Here is a 12,345-nt window from a genome sequence, read left to right on the forward strand (position 1 = left end):
TTCCCCCTGTGCCTGTAATTACCAAAATAAAGCCTTCGTTTGTGCTCATAATCGTTGTTTCCCCCTCTGCCTCCGTGGGAACCAAGGAGGAGACATCATTGAGAGCAGAGGATGGCCTGACGTGCGCCCCCATCTGTCGCGCAGGGATATTTGAACCACTGTGTCGCCTTGAGCTCACACGGTCCGATTGTTACATTGGAGAGCAAATGTACGAGAGAGGGAGGGAGGGAGAGAGGGAGAGAGAGGGAGGGAGAGAGGGAGGGAGAGAGGGAGAGAGAGAGGGAGGGAGGGAGAGAGGGAGAGAGGGAGGGAGGGAGAGAGGGAGAGAGGGAGAGAGGGAGGGAGGGAGGGAGGGAGGGAGAGAGAGAGGGAGGGAGGGAGAGAGGGAGGGAGAGAGGGAGGGAGGGAGAGAGAGGGAGGGAGAGAGGGAGGGAGAGAGAGAGGGAGAGAGGGAGGGAGGGAGGGAGGGAGAGAGGGAGGGAGGGAGAGAGGGAGGGAGAGAGGGAGGGAGAGAGAGAGAGAGAGAGAGAGAGAGAGAGGGAGGGAGAGAGGGAGGGAGGGAGAAAAGCGAGTGCGCAAGCAGCAGCAGCACCAGCGGCGGCAGCAGCAGCGTCAATGCATCCGAGTCTCCGAATCGCCTGTCTTGAGCTGCCAATCCTCCTGTACGCTTCAGATTGAGATTTCACAGCTCAGGTCTTGAGGAGCCCTCGCAATCAACCGATACACTTTCCGGACTCAGTGTTTATTCTTTGCACGGCTGCAGGAGACCATCTCCCGACCCCTTTTTTTATTTATCCCAGTTTCTTGAATATTTAATGGAAAATGGCGATCTGCGCTCAGTCCTACGGTATCTTCTGTCTCTTCTCAATCCAAACTATCCTCATTATTAGCGTCTCCTCACCCGCAACGGGGAACCGGTTCCCCCAACACTACACGTAAGTAGACTACCATTTGGGGAGAAAGGACGTGGGGTTTGAGAAGGGAGCGCAGAACTGGGACAGGTGGAACAAGCCTCGCTGTTTAGATGCTCTCCCTGATGTTGGAACAGAAACGCAGCTTCCGTCTGTTTTATATCCGTTCTAATGTCGTTGGGATACAGACAGTCTGCCCTTATATGCTGGGTTGTCTTAACCTATTTGCCTTCCGAAACCTATCCAATTATTTAGATTAAATCGCGTGCAATGTGAGAGCCAAAGGCTACTTAAATGTACAGGTCATCGACAGTGAAATTAATAATTGAGCTGTTTACGCGTGGACTTAAAAAAAATCCACCCAACAGCATACGCCATACTGCTTTTTTATTTTATTTTCCTTTTTATACAAATAATATGCTGGCACCGCATGGGCTCGTTACGCATGGCAGTGGTATAGGCTATTCCACAAATGGTCTAATCATCCCAACTTATCTAACTAACCATGCTGTCAGCAGGATATAGCTATTTATATTTGATTTTAGGCTATATCATTCTGTTAAAAGCTCAGCCACTCTGTATAAACCAGAGTGGCTGAGCTTTTAACAGAATTAACTACAGTACGTAAGAAAGTGCCCATAGGATACCCGAACACCTCCCGTTGCGCCGTGCCATGCCCGTACGCGCCTTTCTCTCGCTCGAAGAAACTTGACATCTACAATATCCCGCATATCTGATCAAAGTCATGCGTATGAAACAATGACCTAAATATTTCCGAAATAAGCCGAGGCATTAGTCTTAGTTCTGTCCATCTAATAGCGAATGTAATCTAATCTCTATAACATCTCCCAGAGACATTCTGCAATTATTTCCAAAAATACATTGTTGAGAAAAGAACATAAACCATGTGGAGGGATGTTGGTCTATAACTGCTGGTTCAGGATTATTAGGATATTGGTAAATGCTTTCATTTGAAATAGCCTGTATAGGCGATGATGTCGATTACTTTGATGCAACTGTGTTTATTATAGGCCTACTGTAGGAGAGGCCGTTATGGTTATAAGAGTTTGACTTGAGACTTGCTATTCATCAGAGTCAGTGGATGGATATGACAAAGTCCAAACTCCAAATCCGAGTCTCTCTCATCTGAAAATTAGCTGACAGTGGCAGTTGCCCATTATCAGTATAAATCGATCTGTAAATCCAAATGCAACGATTATTCATCTCTTTGATGTTTACGCACATACATAATAATGGCCAATAGCTTTAAATGTTGAATGATAGGCCTATGACTTATGGCAACCGATTTCATGTTTGGCTTATCTGGCGCCTATTGACCCAGGAAGAATGGCCTGTAGGCCTTATTTATCTAGGCCAATTTATCTCCTGCATTGTTTGTAAAAGTGAATACCACGTCTTTGTGCTGAAGACATGTAAGCCCACTCAGACAATATACGCACAAGTTAATTTTGTTTTACGGTCTCCGATTTCGGATCTCTCATTGCGCATCTGGGCACCACAAGACTGGGCAGAATATGGGAACTGATGGGCATAATTGTATCACATGATGGCCGCTATTGCCAATAGGTTAATTACATAATTTCACACTTCATGCTGCCTATTGTATGCCAATATGTTTGTTAGCTGTCCCTGGCACACATTGCGACTATTCCGTGAGTGCCCTTAGCTATCAAGTTTGCCAAATTAGGAATAATGTTTATCATTTTCCAAATCTGAAATTGTTTAAAACCATATGTGGCCCAGCAGCCTTTTAGTTCCAGAATACTGAATGACCCAGCATTCCCAGTATGAGCTTTAGTAAGGTCACCCCTTCTGTAGCATGTGAGTTCGTGTATGTGTGTGCCTCTGTGTGTGTGTGTGTGTGTGTGCCTCTGTGTGTGTGTGTGTGTGTGTGTGTGTGTGTCCTTGTTTACCAGATTCCCTAAGTCACTGTGTTCCTCCCATTTGTTCAAATGAATTTAGATAGAGAAAACTTTGAGTAATCATTTGGACTTAAATGGACTGGACACACAATCTTCTCAAGGTAAATAATGCTCACTTAGGCTGTATACGTCCTTGCATAGCACTCTCGGCTCTGCCATTTCAAACTTTCAACATTCGGACAACATTCGGACATTTTAAATGTTTGAAAATAGTCCAACTTTGACCTTGAAAGCTCAAAATAATCAATGCTTCGCTTTCTTATCCATATATCGTATCTTTTTTTGGGGGGGGATCAAAATGTCTATCTCAAACAACAAAAATAAAATATAAATAAATAAATAAAAACAAGGGGGGGGGGGGGGGGCAGACCATACAAAACAAGGCATGAACTAGGGGGCGGATGAAAAGTACAGACAGGCAAAAACTCTAGAGACAAAAGACTCTAAGCAGTCACAACGTCTCTGATTGCAGCTGACAACGAACTCCAAGCCTTAACCGTGGCTGGCCTGGCCTGGCCTGGTTCAAGCTCACCGTTGTGCACTCCAAGTTCACAATCCTCAATAGGGAGTATAACCAAAAGCACTTGAGGTCAAAGTCTGGCGTTATCCAGTATGTAGAATTGCCTTCTTAGCCGCTGTGAAGCTTGTGAACATCATCTTCCGCTGCATGACTCTTAAGTCCAGACCTGAGTGGTCATTCAGCAGGCATAGGCATGGATTAGGAGTATACGGTACCTCAAGCAATTCAGACATCATGGAATGTACCCGGTCCCAGAATTTGGCAATTACCAGACAGTCCCAAAACATGTGGAGAAAGGATCCTGGGGCATCTCCTGTACAAAACTGGCATTCGTAATTGGGTTGCAGCTTCATCAAATATCTTTTATAAGGGGTAGCGTACGCTCTATGAATAACTTTAGAATGGATCAATTGGTGAGCAACATTTTTTGAAGTGGAGTTTAGATTGGACCAAATTACATCCCAATTAGGGCGGAAAGTTCTTGAGCTCCATATGCCTTCAGGGAAGACCTCAACTGCAAATAAACAAAAAAGGATGCCTTTGGAAGAGTGAACGTTAACTGGAGTTGTTGAAATGAGAGCAGGCCCTTATCATCACACAGGTCCCCAATCATGTTCACACCCTGCAGGCTCCAAGAGCGGTTTGTAAAGGGCTCCTCGCCCAACAGCAAGCATTTTGAACTTGGCCACTGTAGACGCGATGCGCCCTGTCCACCTCCATGGTACGACCAGCCAGGGAGGGGATGCATTTCCCCAGGTTGGCCTCCAGGTAGCCAGCAGCATTTATGCCCTCAGAGGATTCAGCTAAGCCCACCAGACAGATGGTACGATGGTTTCTGTCCTCCATATCTGTGATCTTCAGCTGAGCATCTTCCACCTGTTTTTGGAGAGAGATAATGGTAGTCTTGCTCTCATGGGCTGGATGCTGTCCAGACGTTGTTGAACTAGTTGGTTCGTCTTAGCCTGGGTAGCTAGCACATCCCTTATCTCCTGGACAGAGTTGCTATTGTCTTCAACCCTAGCACCAAGCGAGCTGAGAGTAGCAGCTAGCAGCGAGTCAATTGCGGTCTTCACCGCATCATTCGCAGTAGAGAGTTTTTTCGAGGAGCACTCTCTGGTTAAGCAAAGATGTCTCAATAAACTCCCTCATATTGGCGCCGCCATCTTCCTCCCCGACAGCGACTATAGGCTTGTCCTTCGCCGGCGACGCATGTCGTTTCTTGGGGGCCAGGAGCAGAAGAAACAGATGCTTTGGGGGCAGAAGCTCAATCCAGTATCACTCAAACGACAAAATTGTAGGTATTTAGCAGTTTAAATGGTAGAAACGAGCGGAGCTGAAACTCACTCCTCCTGCATTGCTCAGAACAGTCACATGACTCCTCGTATCATTATTTTGATGGTGTGTGACTGCGTGGCCATTTATCACTGCAGAGCTGGTGTTTTTTTAAAACCTCCTCGGCGGATATCATTTCATTTCTTGTGTTTGATAGAATCTATATCTTAGAGTAAAAAGATGGCACCCAATGTGTAGGCATACAGTACATCAACATGTCAAACAAGAACTGAAACTTTTCAGTTATTGTTTTAGCTGAGTAATGATGATGATGCATTGTACACATCAAGGGAATACGGTTCAGTGAAGAAGTGATATTTATTGTATTGAAGATGTGATGTTTTAAGTATGATCCTTCAAAGACAGAACAAATCAAGGTCAAATAGTCTCAGGTAGCCTATTGAAAAAGGCAGTTTCATAGTCTAATCACAAAAACAACATTTCAAGCTCTCTTGTGGGACATTTCAAGTGCTCTTCCCTAAGCAGGCACTTAGTTCTCTTATGTGTTATGGTCCTTCTGCCACTGCTAATCTAGCCAACTGGTCTTAGCTTGGATGCAGATGGTGTTAAGGTCAGAGGGGAATAGGTAGGTTCAGTTCCAATGTTGTCTGAAAGTGTAGTACCCTTGATAAATCAAAAGTTAATAAACCATTACAAATCCTTCATGAACCCTTTAATCAACATATCGTTCTCTTTCTTAAAAAAAAAACATCTTTACAGGATGTGTTAATGAGAGACCCTTGGGGAAAGTAAGGCTAGGCCATCAAGACGAGACAATTATAACCATAGACTCTCTGGATTTGCTAACGTTATGTCCAGTATGAGGGACTTTCATTTGATTTTATAATATTTAAAGCATTGAGAATTAGCATTATTTTCCTTCTGCTCAGACAAACATTGCACACATAACTGCTCTATTGTGTTAATCGAACCAGGCTGATCTTTCATTACAAAAATGAAGTAATTGATTGCTATGGTTTTGGGTGCACTTGTGTATATACTGTATGTGCAATTATGTGTATGCGATTTAAGTGTGTTTGTGCATTTTATTGTACACTATTCAAGTTGTTTAAGACGTGCGTCTAGCTTGGGGACAGAGGTATTTGTCTCTAGCTGTTAGCGTCTCCGCTTTTTAGATGCTGGAGTGCGGTCTCACTTTAATCCGTTTTTCACTCCATTGCTAGGTGACCTTTTCATAGTCGGAGAGCTTTCTTCAGCAGTCGCGCCTTCCGCAATCCTTTTAGAGGCTCTCCTCCAGCCTAACCCTCTCCTTCTCTCATGAACACAGTCCATACCCTGTGCATTTGTAGGAAGGGAATGTCGTACGAGTGTTCACTTAGTGCCAAGTTCATCTGTGGCCTAGTCCTGTCTGTGGCCATGGTTACCGTCTGGATACGCGGCACCGCCACGCCTGGTGATTTTTGCTGTCTGTGTTGTCACTTCTCAGCCGGGCTGTGAGGCTTAATAGATTTGTCTACTCTTGTCTTTCAACGGGATTTGACATTTCCAGCTGACATTTCTGTCTGTCATATTACTAATAGACAGATGGCTGTTGTACTGGTGATGTGAGTGATTACTTATCAGCTCCATCCCGTGGCTCTGAGTGAGGAAGCCGGTGGGAAGTTAGTGCCTGTCTGTAGGGCGGTGCACGAAGCAGCCATCGAGCTCATTCAGCAACAAGTAACGGCTACATTCAGACTGCAGGCAAAAGTGACCCAAATCTGACTTTTGTTCATCTGTTGTTTTCATAACAGTGTGAACAACACAAAACACACATGGTATCTGTTGTTTTCAATTCTAATTCGGGCTACTTCCGAAGGCTACACTCCTGGTAATGGTAAAAGGTAAATGGACTGCTCTTATACTGTGGCCCTTTTATCCAAAGCGCTTTACAATGAAGGCCTCTCATTCACCCATTCACACACACATTCACACACCAATGGTGGCAGCTCCCATGCAAGGTGCTAGCCTGCTCATTGGGAGCAATTTAGAGTTCGGTGTTGACCTGCTTTACCTCCAGAGCTACAGCTGCCACTGAAAGCCTAGTACTCAATTTAGATAATTGCTCAGATCCGATTTTTGCTTGCCTAATAGTAATATGAAATTACTTAAAAAATATGGCCATATTAGATTCCAATGTGAACTGGTTCGCCATTGAACTGACTTGCATGTGCAAAAGAATAACAAAGACATCACACATACTGTAACATATAATTTAGCAGACGCTTTTCTCCAAAGGTATACAATAATTGCATTTAACATAGGTAGTCAAGTGTACTACTACTCACCAGAACTCACAAGCACATCTCCTTTCTGAGTGCAAGTCCGAGAACGGCTAAATACAAATATAGTAGGTGCTAAGAGGACAGGTCAGGGTCGACCCACGAGTCTGTCTCTAAACACTGTGCTTAAATAGAGACATTTGTCCAGGTTTCGTCGCTAAAAGTGAGTGGAAACAATTTCATACAGTAGATTGAAAAGAAACTCCATTGCAGAACCAATCCATTTGGCTCAGGCCCAATGTCCACCCTTACAGACTGACAGACTTTGAAGGGCGTCCCGCTAAGTGCGTGAGGGCTTAGGGCTGTTCCATTGTCAAATCGTGCAGTACATGAGGGCTCTCTGCTCTGGCAGACATTTTGAGTCCTTTATGCTCTCTTACAGTAAGTCTGCTCTTCTGCAGACCTGACCCTAACCCTAACCCTAACCCTAACCCTAACCCTAACCCTAACCCGACTCTGAATAGTCGAATCAGATTCGCCTATTCAAACCAGAGATTTGACGATTCGTTCCTCCTCTTTTTCTCCATATGTCTAACATTAGGCTAGGAAAGCAGTTTTATGTTGTGATATAAATTTGGAAAATGCAGGTGATGCGCGTAGGCCAGGCACGCAATGGAGGGGAGAAGGATTCCCTGCCTTCTTCCCTCCGCTAGATCAGTCTTCAGTCTCCTTTACTGCACAACAAATATCTACAGTAATAGTCTAGGTCTAAAAAGAATCATTGGCCTGTCCCATATAATTTTTTTTTATTTTCCCTTATTTGCTGGCTGCCCTGTGAGTCCATGTTAAGAATTAGGCCCAAAATAAAACTTTGACGTTGAAGTTAATGTTAACTTGTTCGAATTAAGCTGAAATAAAACTTTCAGATGTAAGTGAATTTGACTGTTGTATTTGAAGGCATGATTCAACTGTTTTCCATGGTCCAGTGTTAAAAAAAATAAAGAATAAAAAAATAACAATAACTAATATAGAATTGCAATACTTACAGAATCACAATACCCACAAACATCTCAATATATATCGAATCAGCACCTAAATATTGGGATAGTATTGAGTATTATTAGTAGTATTATTATTATAGTATTATTCCCATTCCTAGTACTGTATCTCCTGCTTTTCACAGCATCTCGTAAACATCTTGTTCCATTTAGGTAATTTGTTGCTTGGACGGGAGATATACAGTGATGAGCCGTTGCCGTTTGATCTCCTAATTCTAAACTTGGCTCCATTTACTGAGAGCGCCTCCTGCTTATTGTGCACTTCTGTCAGACCCTAGCGTTTTTATTGCAGAGCCTTTTAAGCACTGCTGCTGATCCAAGCCAACACACGTTTACTCCTGGTCTGGGACAGGACGTCCACACTGTTAGTGAGCGACAGATGAAGGGACAGGACGTCCACACTGTTAGAGGGACAGATGAAGGGACAGGATGTCCACACTGTTAGTGAGGGACAGATGAAGGGACAGGACGTCCACACTGTTAGTGAGTGACAGATGAAGGGACAGGACGTCCACACTGTTAGTGAGTGACAGATGAAGGGACAGGACGTCCACACTGTTAGTGAGTGACAGATGAAGGGACAGGACGTCCACACTGTTAGTGAGGGACAGATGAAGGGACAGGACGTCCACACTGTTAGTGAGCGACAGATGAAGGGACAGGACGCCCACACTGTTAGTGAGTGACAGATGAAGGTGCAGTTTGTCCACACTGTTAGTGAGCGACAGATGAAGGGACAGGACGTCCACACTGTTAGTGAGTGACAGATGAAGGGACAGGACGTCCACACTGTTAGTGAGTGACAGATGAAGGGACAGGACGTCCACACTGTTAGTGAGGGACAGATAAAGGGACAGGATGTCCACACTGTTAGTGAGGGACAGATAAAGGGACAGGACGTCCACACTGTTAGTGAGGGACAGATGAAGGGACAGGACGTCCACACTGTTAGTGAGTGACAGATGAAGGGACAGGACGTCCACACTGTTAGTGAGTGACAGATGAAGGTCAGAGACAAACACACACACACACACACACACACACACACGCACACACACACACGTGCACACAATGCAATAAAGGAAAAATATCTTGAACTGTTGAATTTCTAAAAATCTTGAGCTGATCTTATGCTAAAGAAAATTAAGCCTCACTTATATCTTCCTAAATTCTGTTCCTAAATTTCTTCCTTAGAACGTTTCTAAGGAATTCCTGTTGGATTCACGTCTTGTTAGTAAATCGCTGGATGAGTTTGCACCTGCCTTCTTATAATGATGGGTGTGTCTGAATACCTATACTATATTCAAAGTATATAGTATACTACATCCAAACTGTCGTAGTATGGACTAATCCAGTATACTGCAAATTCAAACAGTACTGCTTTTACCCCCCAAATCCAGTATGCATCGAGAGGATACTATTTTTATTTATCAACAAAGATGGTGGACATTGAGGCAACAGTAATTCAGCTGCCTACAGTAGCTTAAAAGTTTGTGGACATTGTAGCTAAATCTGTCGGTGGATTTTTGTTTAGCAGATGTCTTAGTTATATAAAGACTAAGTTAGCTATAGGCAGTTTTGTGTTTGTGTGTGGTATTTATTCAGTTTCAGTAATTAATTTACGATTGATCTAGCTCACTACAGTAGCATTAGCTCAAGTTGGCCCAGTTGCTGGTTAACGATGAGAGATGGAACCCATCCCAGCTGATAAACCCTCCGTCGCGGGATGGGAGGGTGAAACTGTCGGCTAGGATCCTGCCTCTCATAGCTAACCAGCAACTGGTCAGTGGACAGTACAGTACCAGCCTACGTTATGTCTGAACACAATCCGACGGCTAATTTCCGAAAAAGAATCCCTCCACTGCACAAGCTTCTCACCATCCCCAATAATAATACTAATAATGAGAAGCACAAGCTACTGGGGGCAACGAGTCGCTCGCTTTGGCTCACCAGCCCGTAACGTCCACCAAGCTCCCCTCCCCAGAGCCACTGCCAGCCCGCTCGTCTCTTGATTTATTAATCCTCAGCAATTGCAAAGTACCACAGCTGAGAATGATCCAATAGTTTTCCAAAACTGAATAAATACCACAAATATAAACACAAAACTGCCTCAATATTGCTGTAAACATGAAACATATGGGAGGCTGGATGGCATCAGATAGTATACTACTGTACAATAGACCTTTTCGACCTGTCAATCATGCAGAGAATAAGGTTGCCTGATTTCTTAAGACCGCGCCCCTTGCGATAGTAGCACCATGATGTCCCATAAGCAAAGCTTGTCTCGCGTTTTTGCGTTCATAGATTAGAAATTCGTTTGAAGAAAATGGTTCTTAGATGCTCTTGGGAAATGTGCAGTAATAAGCAGAGATATCCAGAGAGACTACATAAACCTACTGTAAAGCATTCAGTTAGCAGTAGTTAGCAGATCATTTTCACAGGCATATCGTCATTTTAAACACATCACCATTTCTAATAATGAATGCCACTAACTTACTCACCCTGCGTTACATGGGCAGTTAGACAATTTTGTCCTGATGAATTCCAATCTGGAGTTTGTGAGGCGTCTGTGCCTTCCGCATAGATCGGCAACACCTAGCATCAACTCGTATGTTGTCACCTGCTCTGTCCGAAAACCAAATCTCATGGATATATCCTTGTGTAAAAGAGTTCAGGCCTTTCTGTAGAACTCTCTAGTAGTGGCATTTGGCAAATAACATACAGCAATATTGTCAGGAATCCTTGAGAGAATCATCAGGTATGTGCTGTTCAGTGGGCATTTTAGTAATATGCTGCAAAGCTTGTGGGCCATAGCAACAGTCGTTAGGGGGGGGGGGGAGGGGGGGCGGAACTTAATAGACCTTTCAATAGGAAAGGTCTATTATCTCGCATACAAAATGTGTTTTCATGGAATAGTACATACTAAACAGTATGTAGTACCGTATGTTAGTGAAGCAATAACTCATGAGAGGGTGTGGTATATGGCCAATATACCACGGGTTGTGCTGCGGTCATAGGCACCAGGCGAAGCCGAATCGACCAGCACAACCTGTGGTATATTGGCCATATACCACAGCCCTCAAGTTATTGCTTTTATACAGTGGTTACATTAACATTTATAGGATAAATACCGACTATTTCAGGGTTTTAATATCAAATTTAGTGAACTCCGCCAAGAAAGGTAGTTCATAAAACGATCACATATATGTAGTTTCAAAGCCACAAACAATGGGCCCTAGCAACCACTAATACTCCTGACCAACCTAGCTAGCCATGAACGAAGTGTAGCCAACCTTTGCTGTAACTGCGAGTTGCAAAAGTGCTGACGAGTGGTAGGCTACAGGGCGGATAGAACAATTCAAAATTGACATTGAATGTTTCCATTTTTCTTGAGAAACGTAATGTGACCAACAGACCGTTACGCAATGGAACTAACGTTTTTACAGGCAGTAATAATTGGCGCGGAATATTTCACATAGAACGATAAAGAGGCTTTGCCCGTGGTATATTTTGTCATATACAACGGCTCTTAACCAATCAGATTGCGAGGTCGGAACTACCCGTACATGCAGTATACACAAAGTAGTATGTAGTATGGGTATTCGGACACAGACCCATTGTTTCGCAAAATCAATGTGCGTGGCCGTACACCCGAAATCAGATTTTTATTTAACCAAGTACTTCCTCCTACAAGGAATTTGCCTTGGTGCATGGCAATATCGGGGATATTATTGGAATTATTGGACAGCACTCTTGCTTTGTAAAGTAATGAAAACAATTATTACAAGATATTATAAATGATACAAATATCATTGTATTGCAATCCTACAGTATAATGATATACAACTGTAGATTCGAAGTAAACGCAATCACGAATGATTTTACATGAACATGTCTTTCACACGAAAAAATATATCCGTACTCCTGTAGCCTACTTAAGACATCGTTCATAGATTCTGTTCTAAGTTCCCACATTCCCACATGAATGAGGCCCAATATGTGTCTCTTTTTCAGGATGATGCACTGGGCAGCGCGCATCGAACGGGAGCTGGAGAAAGTTCTTCCTCACGTCACCGGGACCCAGCAGATGAGAGCCGTAAGTTGCGTAACACACACATTTACAGTTGAAGATGACATCATGACATGACCCGGTATCCTCTTTACTCACAGCTAGTTAGGTGGAAACACTTTCCAATAAGGGTACATTAATAAGCGTTAGTTAATGCGTTATTAAGCATTAAGTAACAGTTAACTAATGTCTCTATTAACCATTTACTCATATTATGTATGTTAACTAAGGTTAACTCACCTAACCCTAACCCTAACCTTAACTAAGGTATTAATTAACATTAGTAACCT

General features: G+C 43.5%; 1 protein-coding gene across 1 annotated transcript in view; it reads left to right on the forward strand.

The window, feature by feature from the left end:
• Nucleotides 1-822: 822 nt before the first annotated feature.
• cacna2d2a (calcium channel, voltage-dependent, alpha 2/delta subunit 2a) overlaps nt 823-12,345 on the forward strand; it is a gene marked incomplete at both ends in the record, with an annotated part of 131,761 nt that continues 120,238 nt past the window's right edge. The window contains 2 exons of the mRNA XM_084460721.1: nt 823-935; nt 12,001-12,082. Coding sequence (XP_084316847.1) covers nt 823-935; nt 12,001-12,082 — 195 coding nt within the window. The remainder of the gene's footprint in view (nt 936-12,000; nt 12,083-12,345) is intronic.

This window comes from Borostomias antarcticus (genome assembly GCF_949987555.1).
Source record: "Borostomias antarcticus genome assembly, chromosome: 33".
Classification (NCBI taxonomy): Eukaryota; Metazoa; Chordata; class Actinopteri; order Stomiiformes; family Stomiidae; genus Borostomias; species Borostomias antarcticus.